The 24,297-nt window shown below is 39.6% G+C and overlaps 1 protein-coding gene across 4 annotated transcripts in view; it reads left to right on the top strand.

The window, feature by feature from the left end:
- The window catches only part of NRG1 (neuregulin 1), a 170,685-nt gene extending 147,263 nt beyond the window's left edge, over positions 1-23,422 (top strand). The window contains exons 3-9 of one of the 4 annotated variants that reach the window (XM_042866344.1): positions 2,752-2,810; positions 8,364-8,387; positions 12,995-13,097; positions 15,952-16,078; positions 17,155-17,285; positions 17,782-17,985; positions 22,320-23,422. In XM_042866344.1, coding sequence (XP_042722278.1) covers positions 2,752-2,810; positions 8,364-8,387; positions 12,995-13,097; positions 15,952-16,078; positions 17,155-17,285; positions 17,782-17,985; positions 22,320-22,971 — 1,300 coding nt within the window. In that variant the 3' untranslated portion in view covers positions 22,972-23,422. Of the gene's footprint in view, positions 1-2,018; positions 2,087-2,751; positions 2,811-8,363; positions 8,388-12,994; positions 13,098-15,951; positions 16,079-17,154; positions 17,286-17,781; positions 17,986-22,319 lie in introns of all 4 variants that reach the window. The other 3 variants (XM_042866345.1, XM_042866347.1, XM_042866346.1) reach the window with 3 other exon arrangements.
- The last annotated feature ends 875 nt before the right edge of the window (positions 23,423-24,297 follow it).

The raw sequence follows: 24,297 nt of genomic DNA, 5'->3' as shown, positions 1-24,297 counted from the left end.
TTGAAAAACCACATTCCTACAGTGCATTTGCTTATAGGCAGCCAGTGAAACAGAAACACTAAGTTCTGACCCATTTAGCCTTTACCCTCCTGCCAGAAAAATGCTGATGAAATGTGTTTGATGTATTCCTTTTAAATGCTTAATATAGAGGAAAAGAAAAATTATTTTAATCTACTTGCGGCACCACCCACTTTTACCATAAATCAGCAGTCTCAGTAGCTTGATACAGGCCCAAAAACAAACCCAGCTAGCAGCCAGAAGTAATCTTGAGATTTTTAATCAGCTGCATGTTCATTGGAGTTTTGTAGGTTTGGGCCTGGAGAAGAAGATGGAGATGTCACTTTGAAATAAATGTCAATTTATGTGCAAATGCCAGCTATCAAGGACAAGTATTGAATTAAATGTGCAAAATAAAATAATGGAAATTAAGGTGATAGAACGTTTTCACTCTTTTTCAGTAACACAGATCAAAATGTAGTCTTTTGTTGTGCCCAGCAGTATTTATTTCTCATGATAGAATTACCTTTGTTGCATTTTTCTCATCTGAATACATCTGTGGAGACTTGGATCTCTCTATACTGAATGCTTATAAGAAGATCTTGGCTCTGAGGATAATAAATGTCCTTCCTTAACAAGCCAGTGCATCATTACAGCAAATCATCTCCAAATAATCATCTACAGATCTCCAATTTTTTTTATCATACCAAGGTTATTCCTGCATTGTTTATTGAACAAGAAACTAGTGATAATGCCTGACACTGATCACCTGCCATAGTGCTTTTGTGGAGTCCTATCTGTACAATATCTTGACTCTTAGGACTAGAGGAAACTGTTGAAGATAAAGCCTAAAAAAATAAGCCTGCCCTCAGTGGACAGGAAGATCTGATGGATGGAAGAGGCAAAGGATCATTCTGAACAACTTTCATTTGCAAATAAGAGGCCCCTGGAAAGTAAATGATGAGGTAGCTTGAAATGGAAGCTAGCAGCTGATCAGCAGCAACAGAAGAAGAAGATTCTTGCACCATGGCAAAACTCATGGAGATTCTCAGAAAGATGGACAACACAAGTTGAGATGGATTCGAAGAAGTAGGTAGTGGATCAATTAAGACTATACACAAAGTAAAAGTGCATTGAAGAGGAAAGGAGGAAGACTGAAGTTCTTATATGTTTAATGTGGTGGAGAGTCATTCAGATTTATATAAAAAGTGCAGTAGCTTGGATTGGTATGCTAATATTTTGAAGGAAAACTGCTGAGCTCCACCACAGAATCAAGAATAAAGAAAGGTGAAGTAAGAATTGACAGCTGTTAGCAGAAGGAAAGATTAAAAAAATACTGAAGATAAATTCATTCTTTATAGACTTCACCCACAGTGAAGTCTTCCACAGAAGACCATATGAACTGAAAGGGTGGGCAGCTATGGAGCTCCAGATTTTCTGACCAGACTGACTCATTCTACATATATCAGCCATGTTAAAAATACTTTTGCCTTTGGGTTTCAGGTTCTCCTCCCCTTTTTTTTTTCTTTTTCTTTTTCTTTTTTTTTTTTTGCTTTTCATGATTGCTGTTTTATCTAGTCTCCTTTTAAGGAAACTACTCGAAGACACAACATCTCATTACAGAAATAGGGAAATCATAGTATTTTCATAGATTCTGTGTGACTGCAACAGTGTAAATTGCCGCTGTACACTGTATTGCAAAGTTTAAAATATCCAGTCCCTTCATGAGGTGGAATAAACAGTGAGTGACAAACACTTCTGCTAGGCCTAATTCTTCCTTCTCTTTTGAAACAAACAAAAAGACTTCCTGTGATTTTCTGTGGTGGATTTTTACTCTGAATTTTGTGAAGTATTGTCTTCGGAAAGATTACTCCTTCTTTCCCCTTTTCTGATCATTATTCACTAACACCTAACCAGGAAGTCACTTAGTAGTGCTCTACCGTCTCCGTAGGCCAGCAGATGTCAGTCTGTTAGTGCAGTGCTTTTGGTGTACTATTGCTTATCACATTTTTGCCCTTTAGGTGCCAACCTGGATTCACTGGAGCAAGATGTACTGAAACTCTGCCCATGAAAATCCAAAACCAAGAAAGTATGTTAAAATAATCTGAACTTTGCTTTCTTCCCCAACTACAGCAACAAAATCAATAGTACTTGGTGTTTTCACAGTTCAGCTGGAACCGGCCTCTTTACGCACTAATTTATGACCTGATTTTCTAAAGTAAAATCTGTACACCATGGCATTATTAATCTCCAAAATGTTTCTCATTTATGTGGTTTTTGATCTTTCCATTCATTTGCAGATGCATTTGTATTGCACACACTGGCAGCTTTCTTGTTTGGGAGACTGCTGTAAAGTGCTACTCTAAAAGAACAAACTCACGGAGATGAGTGATGTACAGATCTTGTGTCCTCGCTGCCTTGTGGAAAGTGCATCCTAAAAGCAATTTGGGAATTTGAAGTGGTGAATTTCTCTCTCACATCTCGAAATACACTTTGATCTGGATTGGTTTGGTTTTGGCTTTTTTTTTTTTTTTCTCGGGGGGGATTTCTGTTTCATTTCTGCAGAGCAAATGAGTTGCTCTCAACATCTTGAGCCATTTTAACACGCTAAACCGAGATACGGTTTCTGAAAGTGAACTCACCAAGTCGTATCAGTTCACACTGACGGAGCTTCTTTCTTAGCATATATTCACCTCTTCTCTTTTCTCTGTTTTTTTCTCTACCATTTTTTTTTTTGTTTGTTTTTCCTCTCAGGTGCCCAAATGAATTTACTGGTGATCGCTGCCAAAACTACGTAATGGCCAGCTTCTACAGTACGTCCACTACCTTTCTGTCTGTGCCGCAGTAGACGCATGCTCAGTCGGTGCTGCTTTCTTGTCGCTGCATCTTTCCTCCAATTTTTTTTTTAATCCTTAACTAGATTTGTTGCCTAAGGCCTAATATTGATCGTCTCTGCTTGCTGCATGAACATGGTAACGAAAAGCAATTGCAGTACTCTCCTGGATTGTTTGGCATTGAGGTTATGGGGAAATGCAAAATAAGGAACACTGTGAAATTAACACTGAATGGTTTGGTGTATACATCCCGCTGACATCAAGCAGACAAAGTGCAAAATGACATATTGAAAGTCATTTTATTTGCCACAAATATAAAATTCTATATATGAAACTTTATATAGAGCAGTACTCACTCAATAAAGGGGTAGGTAGATGAACTACTTACATATGAGTTTTATATTCAGAACAACAATTTAAAGGCAATTGATATGCTTACATCATTTCTAAGAAGCACATTCTGAACAGGATCAAAGTGCTCTTTCTTCTCATTGTCCAAATTTCGGGGCAAAGAGAGCACAGAAGGAAGAAGAAAAGGGGGAGAGATGGCATAAACAATGGGAACTGACGTATTTATTTGTGGGTAACAGGTGCAGGAGATTGAGTATTTCAGAGCCAGATTAATTGGCTAAATAAGTGTAGCACACACACTCACAGATGAGTCTGTATCAGACCACTGGTAGCACTGCAGTCATATCTTAGAAGTTTTCCCATGGAAGAATGGATTAATCGTTATTAATTGCCAGTGAGGAAACAGAAAGTACACTGAACATTTATTGTCTTATTGCCTATAACGAAGTCAAAGGTAACATATAAGAAAATTGCCTAGATCCTACATTTTAATGCATGAGTACTTTTTATAATTAATTGTCATTGGCATCAGAATGTACTATGATCTAAGATCACTATTTTAAGAAATATTTTTTATAGATTGCATGCCAGCATGGAAAGATTTCAAAGACTATAGGTAATTTAATTTCCATTAGTACATGGAACTAAGAGCTGTTAGCAGATGCTGGACATTTTGGAGCCTGAAGAGATGCATAGGTTTTCTTTTATACTGATGGATGAAAAATGTCCATTCATAATTTATACTACCCATCATGGAAGCTACCCATGTAAATCCCATGGGCACTGACTGGAGACCCGACCTTCTAACATCAAAGTCTGTATTTTATCCCTCAGTTTTAAATGCTTTATTAGTGTGAGTTATTTTTAAAATATCTCTGGTAACTATGGATTTAAGAATTTTTATGCTATTGCAGTGTCTAAGTTTACTAAGTGTTAGATTTAAATGGTCTTTTCTGTGTATTGCAATGAAAAGTACAGTTAAATTTTTCTCATTGTAGAAGAACCATTTAAAAAGAGATGCAATATAAGTATAAGATCCATTATTTGTTGAATTTGCCCTGAAAAATGTGGAAGAACTATATGGTAGACTTATTTCCTACCTAGAAAAGAGAGTGTGTGTGTGTGTGTGTGTGAGAGAGAGAGAGAGAGAGAGAGAGAGATGTATTTTCCCTGCTCCTTAGTTTTTCAGATTCCTAAAACTGATGGGGATTTTTAAAGGCATCTTTGGGTAGCTGACACCAACCTGAGATTTTCTGAAGTTGCCTACATGATAAAGGCATAGGTGCCCTTGCCTTGCAGCAGGAGTGTATGTATGTAAGCCAGTCCAGTACAACTTTCCTTGAAATGCACTGGCAAAAGAGCATGCAAATACATATCCCATAATAGTCTTAGAACTTCAGGCAATTACTGTTGGACTCTGGCACTGAAGTCTACACTGCATCTGCATTATAACTTCAGATTTCTTAAGTCGCTACATCTTAAAATGACATTTTGGGGTAGTATCTAGTGAGGACACATATTTAACCAGAAAAAGATCAGTGAGGAAGCATTCCTACTGCTGCACCCAATGCAGAGGTGCAAGAATGTAATACATAGTATGTAATGTAAGGGCAGCTTTTATTCGAAGTTCTCTTCAGGCAAAAGTTGGAGCTAAAAAGCAGGCTCTCATATTTTGCACCTGCAAGTGTTGCAGGTTATTGATTCAGTTTAGCTGTGTTGATGCAGTTTTTGCAAATTGCAGAGCAAATAGGGGCCACGAGGAAACAAAAATGTGTATGTCAACTATAAAGTCATTAGCCATTATTGATTTCAGAAGGATCTTCTTTTTGTTTAGAAAGAAGTTGTTTCCATGTCAAGTATGCCTGCTGTTGAACTCTCACTAACTTAAGGCTGTTGGGAATAAGCTAGCTTCCGAAGTCTGTTATAGGATCCTGAAGAGTCCTAAAGTTATTTGCAGAAGGCCTTTTGCAGGATCAGAACTGAGCTGATGCTCAACATTTTGAAAATCCCCAGCCCCAAGAGGATGTAAAACTCAGTGGATTATCTTGTCAGTGATTTCCTTAGCCCTTGAGTAGGTAGTTATCATGGTGCACTAAAAAGAGGTCGAAAAGAAATACAGGATATTAGCTGGACCTCCCTTTTAAGAAAACTTCCCCAATAGAAATGACTTTCCTTTTTGACAGTGGAAATTTAAGCACAGCTTAAGTGATGGAGACTGCTGAAAGGCACATGTGTATATTGACTGTACCTTAGCTTCCAGCTTTGCAAAACTAGGACATCCTGTTACAGCCAAGAAGTGATGGCTGTTAGGGTCCTCACTGACACAGTCATCTTCAGCACTGCAGCTATACAGTTGCTCCCCTGATACTTCCCACCACTGCAAACAAAAGGAAAATCAAGAGCAAGCGGTCCTAGTTTTTCTCATTGTGGAAGCGTGTCTGGTAGATCCTTTAACATCCTTTCCTTGAGCACAGTAGTTGCACTTTCTACCAGGTATTTTCCCCAAAAGCTTTTCCAATGAGGAAGGGCATATGTGAGAGACACATAGTAAGTGGTAAGTTTCAAAGACTTAAGACTGTTGGCCAGTTTGTGCCACACTCAGAAATGTCAGAAGATACCAGAACACCAGAAGGCTTTTTGCTGCAGTGGTTTTGACTTGAAGATTCATGGGCCACCAAGGTTCTGTAAAATATAAGAAGATGGCCCGCAGAAGTGTTACAGAAATACCTGTTCCATGTAGATGTACTTGCTGTGTTTTAGTGTTCTCACATTCACTTGATTGAAGACAAGGAGGTAAAGTAAGTGTAGGAGAACAGAAGTAATAATTAGTCTCAAAAGTTCAGGCTACTTTTTCTGTAGCTCTTATACCAACTCTTAATGCAGAACAATCCTTGAACTAAGAAACGAAGCAGAACCTTTAATTAATAAAAAGCTGAAGGCACTTCTTTAAAGCATAATCACAGGTAAACTGTTTGTCCTTTTGAACAACTCAGATGGGCCAAGGATCTCGTTCAAAGGTCTTGGTGGCTTGTTTCTTCACTTGCTAATATTTCTACATGTATTGTGGACATAGAACAACTTGCATATAGTACAGGCAGTCTCAAGAGTTAACTGAATGTAGTCCCTGTACTCCTGAAGGCAGCGTTTCAATGTAAGACACCAGTTTAATTTGTGATCACTTCAGATCTGCCATGTTAAGTGAGCAAGAGGGCCGTCTCAAGAGGGTCAGTGGAAAATTTCTTTTAGACAACTCTGCCACATACTCTCAGGATGTGTTTGGCTGAGAAATTAAAGGAGGAATAAGGCTACAGATCTTCTTACAGATTAACTACAGATCTTCTTAAATCCATTTTTCTGCCATTCTGCGAGTTCAGTATTTCTCAGAACTCTGCAGCTACGTGAAGTTGATCCAAATGGTCTGGTCCCATTGTCAGGTGCAATGTTTTCATGCAGCCCTCCCTATGTCCAAGGCTACCAAGCTCCTAATTCTGTGGGACAGCCTCTCCAAAATCATGACTGCCTACTGACTGTGGTACTGCTGTCATAAATGCAGCATGCAGTTGTAGAAAACCTTTATACTGCAGCAGCATTTCCTGGCATCATATTCTGCAGGCACTGGACACCAGTATATCCAGTGAGCGGCAGTAGTAAGTCACTTAATTGGAAAAACCTGCATTCCAAGCTTTATTCCTTCCAATTTGGCTCCACCAAAAATCACATCTGAAATAAAAAACAATTAGTTAAAATAATTAATTGCATTTCATTTTGGCTTACGTGGACAAATAGTGGATAAAAAACACATTGTGTCTAATAAATATGTAGCAATATTGATTTAAATAGGAAAAGATCAAAACTGATGACCTGTTTATAAAACAAGAACTGCTGGGATATTCTGCTTTCTTTTAATCATGTCTAGGCAATGTAGCTAGGGATAAAAAAAGATAACTAAGAGCTATTTTATATCTAGGTTTGAATAAGTGATGCATGTTTCTTCAGCATGTTTTCTCATTAGGGCTTTCAGCCAGAATATATTCCCATTCTAAGTACCAATTTCCCGTTGAATTATTTCAAATATAAACTGCATGATATGAATGACTTCCCCCCAAATTAAATTACATCCAGGCAAGGAATTTTATATATAAGTAAGCATAAATACGGCAATATATATGCATGGGCATGTCATTCATTTTATCAAAGACTTAACCAAGCTTTCTATGTAACTAATGTATATCATTAGCAGTGTTCATGTAGGCATGTAAAAATGGCTCTTTGGGAAGAGACTTGGGTGGATTCCAGCATACTTAACCCTTAAAATATTACTGATTGGCAGGAAAGAATTGGCATTCTTGATGTGTACAAAAATCCGTTCGATCAGATAATTAGGATTGAATTTAAATTGCACCACATTCAAAGACAAAGTAAATGAGAACTGCTATGGTTATGGAGCTATGACCCATGGGAAAGATCTCCTAGAGCACACGGAGGACGGAGGTACCAGGACATGGGAGTGCTAATTTTGGCAGGTGATCTGGTGAAAACTGCAATAGCCCCTGCACCCTTTGTGTCATACAGCCAGCCAATGGGTTATTCGGATGAAGGCAAGGAAAAAGGACCAGTTCCTTTTCTTCCAGAGATAAGAGCCCTGCTGAAGTCAGTTTGCAATGCTGAGAAGGGATCCTGCTTCCTAGCAAGTGGTCCCAGACACCTCAGGGCAGCGACTGACAAGAGCAAGGAACCACACAAGAGGGACGAGAGCAGGGACTGAGGCTGCACACAGCCCATCTGCCAGGGAACACTGCTCTTTGTAAGCCAACCTGTGCCCTAATGCTCCCATCTGAAAACATCCAGCCATTTCACATGGCATTCTCGAGCAACAGCTCCCTTCATCTCAGTAAAATCCTTAAGGGTTAATGGTTCCCATTGTGTTCACTACACTGTGGCTGTTCAGATACCCTATACGTGTTTTGGCGTGTAATCCTTACAGAAGCTCTGGTCACGTAGCTCACAGGGGCTCACAAGCACTGCTCATTTGACCACATGCCCCTTTGTCCTGTTTCATATGCAGACACAGAAAAGCCATATTACTAATATGTGATTTGTTTTTTGAGTACAGTGTATTGCTCTTTTCTGAAACTTTTTCCTTTTTCTTTCTTTTTTTTTGTCAACTTTCTGCATTGGCAGAGCATCTTGGGATTGAATTTATGGGTATGGACCAATCATTCCTTATAGCCTGCAGATTTTAGAGCCTGAGAGATAAAACCTGTTTTGTTGTTGTTTTTTTTTTTTCCCTCCACCTCCCCTTTTCAATTCTTAACCAATTTCTTTATGCTTTAGAAGGGATCATACAGCTATAACAATAGCCCTTATCAAAATGCTAGTGGAGGTCAGTTCACTAAAATTGTAATAGTAATAGGATATTCCAGATCTAAGGAGATCCTGGAATTACTCAAGTAATTTTAGCATAGTGTATGTTCATTTTTCTGCAATGTAATTTTGACTGGTTGTGATATTTACTTTTCCTGAGTTCTACGGTTGCCTGATTTCAGAAACACTGAAAGCGTTAAGCAAAGTGACTAACTAGTCTATAAAAAAGGATGTACTGTTATAGGCACTTAAATTTCTGCAAATTTTCAGCTTTGAGCTCTGATTTCCAAGCAAAGTTTTATGTGTAAACACACTATTAGGTATGTAAATAGGATGTATATACACAGGTGTGAATGATATGCATGTATACATACATTTCTAGGTCAGTAAATGAGCACTGAACTGAAAGTTATTTAGGAGATTAAACGAAGGTTTGCAGGAGGTAAACAGATCCTGAAATTGGCAGATATTTTCAGTATTATTTATAACAAAGTCAACAATTGCACCAAACCAAGAACTTTGGCAGTGGGTAGTATTATTGTGATACACCTTAAAGAGAATAAAAACACATCTTCAGGTCCTCTTCATGAAGAGACTGTACTTACGCCACTAACATTTAGTGATCAGGAATGTGAATAATGCATCTCTTTAACTCTTTTAACTCTTGGAATTCAGTCAAGTTTAGCATGGAGTCTCCTAAAACTATTGGGCAAGTGAGAAGAACTAAGCACTGATAGTATTCATACAGTTTTAATTCATATTCTTATTAACAATGTCCACATAAAATGTCATTAGCTTTAGCTCTGAACTATGGAGAAACCATAACAAATCTAAATTTAAACAATCTCTCACAACCCTGTTTATTATTATTATCACAAGATAATATTAATTCTAAGTCATAAATACTAAACTGTATTGGAAGACACAAGGCTACATTAACATATGAGAAATTACATTAAAATCCTTTTAAAAAAAAAACTAACTTGCAAACCTTGTTTTCAGTACCAGTGGAACCATCTCTTGGAACTGAATTCTTTAAAAATTAAAACAAAAAAGAAAACCAACACTAGAGACCTGGAAAAGAAAAGTTTTAAAATATAGCAAATTTAAGACATTATCAATTATATATAAATTAGGGTGAAGTAAAATTAGTTACATAATGAGTATGTTTGAAGGGCTGCACATAGAGGGATTTAATATCTTCAGGTCTTATAACCATGGAATCATATAATAGTTCAAGAGGCCTACTCAGGCCTCTGGGCTGTGGGTGCCACTGCTACAGACATTCAGGAATGCTTGGGGAAGACCAAGGTCTGCCAGACTTTCTGGAGATCTGCTTCTCCTCCCATTTTGGGAAGTGCATGGCAGCAGAGCTGCTCATGTGTATCCCACTTGGCTAGGTTGTCCTAGCTCTAACAGGTGTGGGATTTGGCCCTTGAAAGCAGGTCCTCAGAAACCCACAAACCCACAGATGTGGCGGTACGAGAAGCATCACTCACAGCTTTACCCACAGCCTGGTTCCCTCACTGCACCCTCCTTCCATGCAAGCCCAGGAGAGTTCACATGTTTAGCAAGCCTCAGCCCACTGACAGCATTAGCAAAGTGATCACCAGCTTGTTTGCAACAGCCTTTGCTTGCAGCAACCCTCCTGAGTCAGTGCAGTTTATCCCCAGTATAAACAACCAAGCAGACTTTCCACTGTTTACTTAATCTTCCTCCTCTCCCTTCCCATCAAAGGAAAATGGGTTGAAATGTATTTATTCATTTTGCTTTCACAAGCTAATGGCTGACAGCATGACCAAAAAAAAAAAAAAAAAAAAAAAAAGAAAAGAAAAGAAAAGAAAAGAAAAAGTAGCTTCAAAGCATTTCATATTTGCCCCTAAATTGCTTAATGCAATTCTCCTGTTTCCTGTAACATTCTTGTAATACACCATTTCCATGGCTAACTAATAAGCGCTTTCAAAAGGGGCGTAAATGGGAAGGGGATCAAGTGCCACTAACTAGCCTAGGTGAGGAGTTATGCTGTATGAGAAATCCCTTCAGACTCTGCTTCAGCCTTTTTTTTTTTCATCCCTGAGCATTTCTTCACTCTTTTTTCCAGTATCAAGCATGCTGTGCCAGGCCTGCAGTTGATTTCTCAACCCTTTAACCTTGTCTTTCCCTGTTTTTCCCCTTCCTCTTTTTATCCTCATTTGATTTGGATATTCAGACTTTTCCTCCCTCCCTTTTTTTACTTTCTCAGAGTTATTATCTTTTTTCTTTAATACATTTTTGCAGCATCCTAGTTTTACCAAACTCACTTCTTCTCCCCATTCCCTTGTTAATAATCAATGCTATTAATTTTGTCTGACAGTGCTCATGACCTGTTTGCTGGTGTTTTGGTCTACAGTGGGTTTGGCTTGTAGGAAGGACTATTTCTAGGGGAAGATGTATTGTATCAGAGAAATGAAGATTTCTTCTCACTTGGTGATTTGTTGCATGGAAGATTTGCCATCTGTCCTGAATCTCAGCAATGAGTAGCTGCTTTGAGACTGGAAAATCTTGGAAGGCTGACATTCAGCTGATCTTTTGAAAATCTCAGCTCTGGATGTTGGGTAGTATCTGTGCTGGCACCCAGCCATGCATCAACAGTTGGCCACAACATTTATTAAATTAATTAAGTTATTTTAGATAAGTTAATTACAGTGACTGAAACCACATCTCTGAAATAAAAGCTTCAGCAATCCCACTGCCTTCTTAGCAGTTAGGATAGATGGCAATCACCTTTGTTATCCAAAACTCCACACAAATTCCAGGATTTTAATCCCTTGCTTCTCCTTCTCAGAGTCGCAGCACCCTGACCTCCTTTCTTTCCCGGAAAGGAAAATAGATGTGGTCCTATAAGCTGTCACAAATCCCAGTCTTGAGCTCTTTGCACCTTTGTGCCTACAATTTTTAAACTGAACTAAATAAGGACAGGATACACTCTGGTAGAATGAATATTCCCTCCACAGTGAGGAGGGTTTTCTCCTAAGCTGACAGGAGAAGTACGTTCTTTTGCTGGTACATTTTGCATTTCTGAGATGAAGTATTATATTCCGTAATATAATTTTATCTCCCAAACTCCTGTAAGCTTTTTTCAGGTCAGCATTTAGGAGATGATGAGCTTGGACAGAGACTCACAGTATGTGTGAGGGACCAGCATGTAGAGGTACTTCTTTGTAGCACCTGGTGAATTGTCCCACAGATCTTTTATGTTCTTGTTAAGTCCCTCTGGGTAGGAGTAATACTGACTTTTATCCCCATAGTAGTGTGAAACTGAGCAGCTTTTGTTCGTTCATTTATTTGTGATCACCTGTTGGTGTTCTAACTGTGGTCAGTGCTGCAGTCTGACCTAATGCCAGACCAAATTTTCCGGGGCAGGTTTTTGGGACTGTCAAAAATAAGATTTGAGAAAAACCCAAGCCAGATACACAATTTTCTGCTAAAAACAGGAATGCAAATTTGCATTCATAAAAGCTGTCTCTTGTGTCAACACAGAATGCGTGTCTCCATTTCAGAACTTCTTATGTAATGTTTCCCCTGTACAATACGCATTGATGCTCTCTGCCAAGAGTGATCAAGGCTGGAATGCAAGAGTAGATCCAATCCAAACATTACTGGTGCTACTAACATCTTTATAATAGTAAAATATGTCTCATAAATGAGATCAGCAAGAAGCTCTCATCTCTAAGCAAGTTGCCACTCTAGGTAGAGCAGCTCGTTAGCTAGCCATGAGGAGATACAAGTTAAAATGCAACATTTCTCTGATACAAGACACATTTTGTTCCTGATACTGCTGTTTTTTGAGGGGCATGGGAGAAACTTATGACCAGAGCTCAAAATATATATTCATTTCCAATGGTAATATGATTACAAGCCAAGCTCAAGTCTCAAATGTAGAAAGATATTTTGAAATCTCTCTTGCAAAGACAACTGAGATATCAGGTGGCATGGGGGCAGAGGGACATTGGTTATGAAAGCAGTCCAAAAAAGATAGCAGGAAAATAAATTTATCTAAAAGGTCTATAAAACTGGCCTTCATTTCAGCTGTCTTTGCAGAGCAAAACTTCCTAAGCATTTGCAGATTTATGTTATTACATTAGTGTGTTGCATTCTTAATTCCAGCAAATGCTGAGTGTTTGTCAACTGTGATGTTTTCTCTTACATATTATTCCTGTTGACTTAATCAAAAAGAGATTACTTTTGACTGTAATTTTATGGATGATCAGTCATCCCTCATATTGTGTAAGAGCTTACAGTGTAGTCCTGTTCACCTTGCAGTTTAATGAGTATGCCTGAAGTGTGGTAGATTTTGGTGTGGCTGTGTGAATCTGTGCAGTGGTATGTAGCATGTCAGCTGTTGACAATGTGTTCCTTGTCAAGCCATCCTCCATGTTGTGATCTTCTCTGTTTTTGTCCCTTTCTAGAAGCTGAGGAACTGTACCAGAAACGGGTGCTGACCATAACTGGCATTTGCATTGCTCTTCTAGTAGTTGGCATCATGTGTGTGGTGGCCTACTGCAAAACCAAGTAAACTTTTCTTTTTTATATCTATGGTTGTTGATCAGGGCTTCTCTGTTGACTTCTCTGTAGCTTCTACTTCTCTTAGCATAAGGTTTTAACAGGGCTTTTCCAGAGTTGAACTGAAGAGACAGCCCACTGATCAGGATCTGTGGTTCAAACAAGGAGGGTTCAGCTCTCCATGTCAATCAGCAATGCAAAAATAAGACAGGTATCTGAAAGATCTCTCATCATTCATGTCTGACTCATCAACTTGTAATGCATTTATCACACACTCATGTTTATTCCTGCCTGGATGGGAGCAAACTCCAACAGTGGAATCATGTTGCTAGCCAGTAGTAAATTTTAAAGATCAGCCTAGTTTGTTTATACTCAAGAACAAGATTAACAGTGCTAGGAGTTACTAAACAGCAAAGGCCAAAGAACCAAGTGTGAAAGTGTTCCCAATGAAAAAGTAGATGCTTTAATGCATTCCTTGAGTCTCTGTGAATTACTGGGGGTGATTCCTGAACATGCACAAGAAATTGTGGACCATAAATTATACTAAAAATCAGCAGGATTTGTGCTGCCAAAACTTCTGGTTGTCCTTATAAATCTTCACACCAAAACACAGAAAACCCTTATCATTTGTATAAGCATGTAGATTTACTGTTACAAGGCCTGACTAGTAACTGGGTTGTTGTTTTCCTTGCAAGGTCTACCAATAATGAATGTGTTAAAAGCCTGGGGTGGGGGAGATCATTTACCCCTTCAATGAGTGCAGCTACACACATGCAGCATCTACCCACAACCTTTTCACCAATGGTCAGCTGGGAACTGAGAACCACTGAACATAAATAAAGAATCAGATCAATTACTCATTTTAGAAATGGCAACAGCCAAACTAGGGTAGCTAAACAAAATATTTTGCAGTCCAAAGTTCATTGAAATCAGCTAAGGCATCTCCATGACTTTAAATAAACATTTGGGTACAGTTTTCTATACAAAATACTCCCATAGTGGATGCTGTGTCACAGTCAGTCCTAGATATCGGCAATCACTGCTAGCCAAAATTGAAGTGTTTTCAAAGACAACTAGTTAGAATGAAAGTGAGTTGCCATTCATGGTCCTCCAAGTGTATTGCTGATACCAGACCGCTATCAGTTAGATATCCCCCACAGGCCATTTCTTCCTGGTAGACAAAAACCTAGTGGAAATTCTGGGATGGTGTCAGGAAAACATATCAAATAAAATTAAATGGCTTCAATTTTGTAGGTCTCCTTGCAAGAGATACTATTGGTCAAACGCTAAGGCAACATATTCTGGCACTGAGTCTCAATTCAGAAAAGCTTTGTTTGCAAGTCATTTGCATTAGGAAAGGCTCTTCAGAATTAGTGAAGCACATATTAGCATTCTCGTTGTTCTTTCCCCTCAGTTTCCTGAAGGAATATGTTTTTTTAGCTAGTATTCTTTTACTAGAGGACAAATGGCACACATGGAAGTCCACAAAATGAAAATACAATGATCGCTGATGTTGGGAAGTAATGTGGATACATTACAGGGGTAGATTCCAAAGCAGTAAGTGCCAGGATATCAACCCCATAGACACTGAAATGAAGATCTCTCAAAAACTCACTTTATCTACCAACTCAGGGGACCTAGGGAATTGAGAGTATTTCAGCTCTTACCATAGCCAAGGTCATATGTGCTCTGCAGTGTATTGCAGCTTGCATCCTCCCTTCACTTTCCTGGATTCTGTGGCAGGATGGTGGAAGTTCTCCAGCAAAACTGGGGATAAATTAAGCTTGAAATTGAATAACAGTCTCCCTGATCATTTATTTTGGTGTTTAGTGCATTCTGTGTAGCCTTCATAGCACCAGGTTTTAGTATGCTGCAAGTTTTGTTGCTGTCAGCTCACAGCAGTGTCCTGAAAAGTTCTTTTGAGGAGCGCTCAAAAGATCAGCAACTAGGGAAGGAGCAGCTGAAAATAAAGCACAATAGGAGTGTCTGAATCAGCCAAAGGACATGATCTAAGCAGAAAATACTGATGGTTCTCTTGAATGAATTAACAACCCTCACATCTGCCTGGTAATCACTAAGTTCTACAGTTAATCTGATGTTGCTGCAATGAAACTTTCCAGAAGCTGCCAGGATGGCTGCAGTTTCAAGTGTACCTCATACACCTACTCACTTGGTACTATTTCTGAGGCTTTCTCTGCACTCTTGACTTCTTTAACATGTCTGTATGCAAGGGATAAGTCTGGGGTAGGGATATGAATCCCACAAAAAAATATGTAGCTGCAGTATTACAAATTAGCCCCGATCTTAGCAATGCTTTTAAACTTTGCCACTGCTAGACATGTCAGCCTGCCTATGAAACAAAGGCAAAGCCAAAGAGAAAGCAGAAAGCAGGCTGCTGGTACGCCTTGCCACTACTGCTGACAACCACAGGCAGGCCCCTATTGTGGAGGCTATCCTGTGCAGAGTGGCAGCTCCCTGTGTAGCAGGGACCAGTCAGAAGCCTGATTGTGGCAAGTGGCAAGGTGATGTGGTTAAAATCCTTCCTCCTTCTCTTTGGAGTGCAGCAAAGAGCTTCTTCTGAGACAGGGCATGGCTCGGAAATGGCCCTTACACATTTTCCTGTCCCCCTGTGGCCTGCTGACTGCTGGACAGGTGCCCACACATCTCTCCCTGCTGCAGGTCCCCACAGCTCCAGGTGCAGTTAGTGCTGTGATCTTAGAAGTGACTCTGAAATCTTGCAGCAGTGGGGAAAGTTCTGGCAAGAAAGAGTATTTATATTACTGTTATCATCATCGTCGTCGTGCTGAAAGATGCAGCTGCTTTGTTTTTGTGTATTAAAACCATTTCCATGTTTTGTGTACAGGAAGCAGAGGAAAAAGTTGCATGACCGCCTTCGGCAGAGCCTTCGCTCAGAGAGGAACAACGTGATGAACATGGCAAATGGGCCTCACCACCCCAACCCACCACCAGACAATGTCCAGCTGGTGAATGTAGGTTTTACTGCCCACATTTCAGCCTTGTTTGCCAGTGCCATAGCAACTGCCATCTACAATGTGAATTCACACTTCAGGCTCCTCAACACTGTGCGTTTCCAAGGAGCAGTGCTACTTGTGATGCCCACTCCAGTTCTCCACTCCAGTGTAACAGCAATGAAAGGCATTTTACACAGAGTGGAAAGAGTTTGGCAACTTCTGCAGCAGCTTAAGAGGAAAAATTGGTGATGAGTTAGGAAAAAAAGCAGCCTCTTGTGTAACAGTCTGAGTGAGATTCTCATCTAGACAATACACTGGCTGGGGATATGTGGCTTGGGTCAGTAATCCACGGATATCCCCTTGCCTTTTGTCAGAGCACAATGTGGAGTGAGCCAGTCAGCATCTAAACCTTTATCCAAGCTCCTGGTTCTGTTAAGGCTGCTAGCCTTGGCTGGGGCCAAGATACATTTTTAGAAGAGCACAGCTTGTAATACTTCCCCTCAAAAAAACTAAATCCATGCTCAGATTTTTAAGAGAGAGGAAACAAGGAGTTTACTTTGAGGAAAATGGAGATTCCTACAGTAACAGCCTCTCTGGTGAGATCAGTAGGGCTCTAGGCATTTATTTCAGAAGACTGAGCCTCCAGCTCCATCTCACAAGCCTTTGGGTCGTTCTGTCAGTCATTCCTTGTGCTGCAACCATTGGCTCTGAAAATAGCTATTTCTTGCCCAGACATCTATAGTTCAATGAACAATTGCCGCTGTTAATTAACTAATGCTGTCTTGTCAATCGGACATCTGGTACCAGGTGTGGATTACCTTTCTAGGTCTCTGTCCTTGAGGATTTCTCATTTCTTTCCTGCATATGTATGTTGCTTATGGCCTGATTATGATGTAGCCTTTTTCTAATTTTCTTATTTCTTCTATTTTGATTTTAGATGTGATATGTGTACATGAAAGTGCTTGAGTGTGTTAGTGCACTTTCTGCCTGTATTTGGGTGAGGAAGTTTGTGCTCTTGTGTATGTAACTATGTCTGAAGATGTGCTGTAAATTCCATTTTCTAAACTTGACATTTGTATGTTGTTTTCTTACAGCAATACGTTTCAAAAAACATAATCTCCAGTGAACGCGTCATTGAGCGAGAAACAGAGACCTCGTTTTCCACAAGCCACTACACCTCAACAACACATCATTCCACGACAGTCACCCAGACCCCTAGCCACAGGTACTAGATTGGAAAGTGAAACAGGACCTCTACTATCATTCTGTTGTTGCAGCGAAACAGAAAAGATGTTTAAAAAAGAAAGAGAAAGAAAAAGAAAAAAAAAAAGAAAAGGAAAAAATCTAAGATCCACTTACAGTATTTTCATTTTATGACTATGTCATCTCACCTAGATAAATATCTTCCCAGGAATTCACAAAGTGTTTTGTTAACTGAATGCCATTCCAATATTTTCAGGGCTAATTTCAGTATATGCTGATGTCAGTGACAGCTCTTTTGTTTTAAAGAACGGTCTCCACTACTGGAGACAGGAATGCCCTTCTTCTTTCCTTTACCCACGCATGAAAAATGATGTCAGTGTATATCGATTCCTATAATTAAAAAAAAATTACCAGTCCTAAGGCTGTGCTGCACATCCAGAGCTGCATCAGAATCCTTGCTTTCCACTGATTAAACTTCTCCTCATCTCACACTGCTCCATTTTCATCCTTTCCTCCAGCTGGAGTAATGGCCATACTGAAAGCATTCTCTCTGAAAGCCACTCCGTGCTCGTCAGCTCCTCAGTAGAGAATAGCAGGCACACCAGCCCAGCAGGCCCACGAGGCCGCCTCAATGGCATTGGTGGGCCACGGGAAGGCAACAGCTTCCTCCGGCATGCAAGAGAGACCCCTGACTCCTACCGAGACTCTCCTCACAGTGAAAGGTACCACTCACCATCTACCTCACTGCTTCCAGCTGGCAGGGTCTCCCTGAGGGTTTCCTAGCTTGGGATCATAGGAGGAAACCCAACAGTGATGTTCATGTAGGGCATACCTTCCCTCTTTCATGAAGATGGAAACCCTGGTAGTAGTCTGAAGTCTTGGAAAAGCAGTTCTTCCCTTCCGACCTCTGTTCCTTATAGTTGCAGTTCACATTTGAATAAGCACCATCAAAGTCATTTTTCAGAAATTTTCAATGTGAGGTAAAAATGGATTTCTGACTGATTCTTGATTACTGAGGAATTTTATTGGACACAAAAGATGGGGAGAAATGAAAGTATTGAACCTTAAGAGGGTGACAAGTCTTCTAAGAGTACAGATATTCACCTGCCATCTACTTTCTGGAGGATTCCAGATCTTAAACCCATTATCTCTTTTGAAAATTCCTCTTGACATTTTATTAAATAAAAGCAAAGAACACAAACTGCAAACCATAAGAACTGAGGTCATTATTAGATCAAGAGTAGCCAGAGACATAGCTGGCCAAATTTTTTTACAAAAAAGTAATTTTTTTCTCTGGCAGACTGATTTTGTCAATAGCTAAGTTCTGCTTTAAAGTGTAGTAATTGTAAGAAAACTTTTACTGAAAAACGTTTCTGGGTTTGAGGCTGAGAAGCAGAAGGACTGAGGAAAAACATGACATTTGAAGAGGGCTTTTCTCCCAGTAATCAAAGACTGAAGAGAAAAAAAAAAAAAATGGTTACTAGACCAATGCTCTGAACACTGTGAAATCACATGGAGCTTTGATATCGTGGATTGTCCATCATGTCAAAAATGCAGCCAGGCAATCCACAAGGAGACTAACTTGTGTATGAGACTTATTGTGGTTTCCAGAAAAATGAATGTGCATGTACAGCAAAAGCCATTTCAGTGGTACTGCTGCTACACAAAGAACAATTGCTTAGCAGCAGGACAGTGGACCACAAGACAAGGGCTGCGCATAATTTGTAGGCCACAAAGGTCAACAAAATGTTTCTCTTATATAAAATTTACCTGGTATTTGCCATCCCATTCAGTTTTCAGAATAGGTGGCTCACTCAACATAAACAGCCATGCCCCAGTCCTTGAGTGCTTACTCAGGATTAACATTTAACTGTGTGAGTAACCCCATTGAAATTAGTGGGATCACTCATGCAGGGTGAAGCTCGATATGTTCTTTGCAGGATGAGGACCTATGGTATTAAACACTGCACTGTCCCCGACCTAGGAACCAAGCGGGGTGCACTGCCACGTGACCACCGGCGGCATGTAATGCAGCTTTGTGTATTTGAACATACATATTTAGAAGCACAGATCATTCAGCATTCCCATGCTGATGGCCCTGGACATGTGAAGTCACACCCTAACACATGCTGAATAGACTGTAGGGGAGAAGAAGGTGTTTTCAGAGAGAATGAATAAAGTGTTTTGTCAATGATGGCGTTTCTTCAAGATAGCACTACAGGTGAAATCGAGCAACATTTCTGTGATAATTCACCATGCACTGGTGGCTTAGTCTGCACCTGAAATGGTTGTGAATTTGGCATGGCAAAAATAGTTCCCAGGCTTTCAATTAGGCCTCTTCTATTTCTAGCAAGCAGGAAATATGTGGCAGATGATTTCTGAGAGATGGATTGTATGCATGTGTATATAAGGGAGAAAATTAGAGTTATTTGCAACTAAAAATTATTCTGAAACATCAAGGAGCATATGAGCTGACAAATGACTTCCTGAAGCAATCAAATGTTGAATTAGCAAATCAAGCCTGTGTGTATCCGTCCTCCAGGCCCCCGGCTCCCTCACAATCTTGAAATGAAATGAAGCAGACTTTTGAGGGTCTCTTTTGTGTGGCCCTTTTCTACTGTTGTATACCATGCCATGACCATGAACAGAGGCCTCAAGCATGTGTATTTTGTAAAGTCCTTAGCCATCTGACAGGAATGGGGCTTGTGAAATGCCATCTCTGCATGACAAGCTGGACCATATGGTGAAGTTACCAGTACTTAACTGGTTAATTGGCTGAATGTGTATGCACTCTAATCCCTTTTCACTGAGCCAGTATGGTTGGCCAGAAAGCTGGATAAATCCAACACCTTTTAACCTTCCTTTCAGGATGGGCTATAGCTGCCTATATTCAGCACCTGCACCTTAGCTTGAGGACAGCAGCTTCTTAGTGCTATACAATTATATTGTGTGGAACTGAGCCAGGAACACTGAATGCGTAACACACCAGCATGAGTAATTTACACTGATGAAAGTGTGCACATACATTGCACTGAACACTTTTAACTAAATGCATTAACAGTACCAGATCAGCTAAACTCCAGTGTGTCAAAGCTGTACCAGCTGGAAAGGTAGAAAGGCTTCAGTTTGTCAGACAACACCTATTTTAAAAAGCGAAAGAGATAAAAAGCTCACTAATGCAAGGAGAAATAAATAACGATTTCATTCATTCAGTGCACAGACCTATTAATTTCCATCTGCTCTCATTTGCAACTAGCTTGATTAATTCCCATGTATTCCAGATTTATTTTTTTTTCCCTGTTCCTCAGCTGATGTAAATCATGTACTTCTACTGAAACAGATTTACCCCACTTTATCACTTCTGTTCAGTGTCTGTACTGGTTTCTCTTTTCCAATAATTCTTTGTTTTAAACAACAGGAACATGTTAAACTGAGTCATAAGTTGGATAAGAAAGTTTGATTCGGATTTATTTTGGTACTTTTGGACTCAGATTAATAAACCACAAATAAACTTCATCAACCGCAGCCATATAACTTGTCTCAGTCGGCCTATCTAAGAGAAGGAGATAAGTTTGGACAGAGCGGAAACTCAAGCACATGAACACAAGATAAGACCAAAAAGCAAATCCAAACCATGCAAAATGTCATGCTGGACATTGCTCCATCAATCAGGAAGTTTCAGGCTGATCGTCATGAATCAGTGTGACTTCATAGCATTAAACAGAGCTCCATTGATCCAAATAAGCCCAAAGTCCTCTTCCTTTGAGATAAGCAGTGTTGCAGCACTAGAGCTTCACTTTCATATATTCACTTTCTTATATTTGAATCACTTTTGACTACACTCCATCCTACAAAAACTTAAGAAGGAACAAGTTCAAATTTTGCAGAGCAACCACTATCAGTAAGCCACACTGTCTTCTCTACCAGCATTTGTTCCCAGGCGAGGACAGCTAATGCATCACATTTAGACTTATGAAGCTATGACAAGAGCCTCCTGTCTGAAGCTTGGATACAGTCAAAATAGGCAAAAAGAAAAAAAGAAAGAAAGAAAAAAAAAGCTAATATGTAATAATGACATTCGTATGAAACATAATAATAATTTTAATTCTGCAAAACCCAAAGTAAAAATTGTAAGGATTATACTGCACCAAGTCAAAAACTATCATTTAACAAAAAAAAAAAAAAAAAAGGAAAAAAAAGAAAGAAGCATTTAGATATTCTATGTTGTTTAAAAATAGAGGCAGTGTTGTAAGACAGCTGCAATGTGGAGGTGATTTAACAAGTGCTCAGATGGATGTAGTGCCTGTTGCAGCTTGCTGGGATGAGGAATGGCCACTTGCTTTTGAAATGCTTGAGGCTCTGTGCTCTCTAGTGTCCACCTTTGTAATTAAACATCCTAGTTCTCATGCTGGATTCCTGGGCTTGCCTCAGGCACTGACCAGTCATACTTCTTTGCACATAGACCAGCCTGGCAGGGAGGCTAGCTGCACGGAGCAGCACAAAGCTCTCACTAGAATGTGGCTCCTGATTTTGTCCAGCATTTGCTTTCCTCCTTAGCCTGAGACAGTCTGGTTGCCAGAAGAGGGTGAAGCTGCAAGAGGATTGTCCCTCAAATCCCTTCCCTTCTTTCCTGTTATTCATTTGTATGTACCCCAGATTCTACCAGAAGTGAGTGCAGCAGAGAGAAAATACTTGCAAATCCATTTTGTTTCTGGCTATTACCATATTTCTGATTCTCATTCCTGGGTTCATTCCAGGAAATTATTCTGGCAAATAATTTACAGTATCTCCTCGGATCTTTGGAGGTGAATAGTTCTAGCGGCTTTGCTCTGTTCCTACTGCTTTGAAGCATTTTCCACCATAGTTCCAGAAATCAGAGGTTTTATAGGCTCATATGATGTAAGACAGCAAACAGAATATGTGAACGCTAAGGATGCACATGAGGATGGTGAGGCCCCTCAGTGGTTCTCTGCGCTATTCTCCACAGCCCATATGAGCAGCCATGTTCATGTGTCCCCGCTTGTGTCCGCAACTTTCTCCCATCTCTTTTTGTCAGGTATGTCTCAGCTATGACCACACCAGCTCGCATGTCACCTGTTGATTTCCACACTCCAACTTCTCCCAAGTCCCCTCCATCTGAAATGTCACCTCCAGTTTCCAGCTTGACCATCTCCATCCCTTCGGTGGCGGTGAGTCCCTTCATGGATGAGGAGAGACCTCTGCTGTTGGTGACACCACCGCGGCTCCGTGAGAAGTACGACAATCACCTTCAGCAATTCAACTCCTTCCACAACAATCCCACCCATGAGAGCAACAGTCTGCCACCCAGTCCTCTGAGGATAGTGGAGGATGAGGAGTATGAGACCACACAAGAGTATGAACCAGCACAGGAGCCTCCAAAGAAACTCACCAACAGCCGGAGGGTGAAAAGAACAAAGCCCAATGGCCATATTTCCAGCAGGGTAGAAGTGGACTCCGACACAAGCTCTCAGAGCACTAGCTCTGAGAGCGAAACAGAAGATGAAAGAATAGGTGAGGATACACCATTTCTTAGCATACAAAATCCCATGGCAACTAGTCTGGAGCCAGCCGCTGCATATCGGCTGGCTGAGAGCAGGACTAACCCAGCAAATCGCTTCTCCACACCAGAAGAGTTGCAAGCAAGGTTGTCCAGTGTAATAGCTAACCAAGACCCTATTGCTGTATAAGACATAAACAAAACACATAGATTCACATGTAAAACTTTATTTTATATAATGAAGTATTCCACCTTTAAATTAAACAATTTATTTTATTTTAGCAATTCCGCTGATAGAAAACAAGAGAGGAAAAAGAAACTTTTATAAATTAAGTATACGTATGTAAAAATGTGTTATGTGCCATATGTAGCAATTTTTTACAGTATTTCCAAAATGGGGAAAGATATCAATGGTGCCTTTATGTTATGTTATGTTGAGAGCAAGTTTTGTACAGCTACAATGATTGCTGTCCCGTAGTATTTTGCAAAATCTTTTAGGCCTCAGTTGTTCTGGCTTTTTTGTGCACTGCATTATAATAACTGGATGTATGATTTACAAGAATTGCAGAAGTCCCCATTTGCTTGTTGTGGAATCCCCAGGTCAAAAAGCCCTGTTATGGCACTCCCACCCTATCCACTTCACCAGGAAAAAAAAAAAGAAAAAAGAAAAAAAGAAAAAAAAAAAAGTTAAAAATAAAAAAAAAAAAAGAAAAAGAAAAAAAAAAAGCTGAAAAAATGATGAAAAAAAGCCTGTTTTCTTCTATAAGACATTTTATTTGCTTTCCGTATATGAAAAGAGTTTTGTCTGCTCTCTGTCAGCCAAAAGGTTTGCTTCGTTGAGCACTGGGGTAATAGTAGATCCAACAGCATGCTACTATTAATTACAGCAGGATAACAAACAAAACAAAACAAAACAAACAGAAAAAAAAAACCTGCATTAAGTAATGTTACTTATAGAAAGAAAGAAATACTGTGATTTTAAACCAAATATATTATTAATCAAAGGTCAGCTTGTAATCACTAAGAGCTGCCATTTCATTATTTTCCAGATATTAATTGTTCTAGTTATCCCTTAGAAAATGGGTATAGGTTAGCTGAGGCTTTGAACCCAATACTCTATTTAAAATCTAAAAAAAATTAAAAAAAAATTAAAAAAAATTAAAAAAAAAAAGAAAAAAAAAAAGATTTATATTAGTTTAAGTTAATGGGGAAATATTATAGCAGATATCTGTAACGAAGCAAGGAAGAGATCTAGCTGGAAGACAAATGCCACTAATAAAAGTGCAATCAGTTTTCACCTCTATTTTTTAATGTTGATTTTTAAAAGATTATTTATTCCTTTTTTTCCCCTCAATTTTCTCCCTTTTCTTCTCCTCCTCAAAAAGAACCCTGATAAGCTTCTAGCAATACCTTGTTAGCATTGCTTTTAGAGTAAGGGTTGTTCTTGGACACAGAAATTACTTTCAGGGAAGAATTTATCTGCTGGATGGTTTAAAGTAGTGGGAAGTAGGAAGGA

Source organism: Lagopus leucura, unplaced genomic scaffold, assembly GCF_019238085.1.
Source record: "Lagopus leucura isolate 7727_CA_CO unplaced genomic scaffold, USGS_WTPT01 Super-Scaffold_810, whole genome shotgun sequence".
Classification (NCBI taxonomy): domain Eukaryota; kingdom Metazoa; phylum Chordata; class Aves; order Galliformes; family Phasianidae; genus Lagopus; species Lagopus leucura.
Note: the sequence above shows the minus strand (reverse complement) of the source record. Positions and strands in the feature narration are given on the sequence as shown.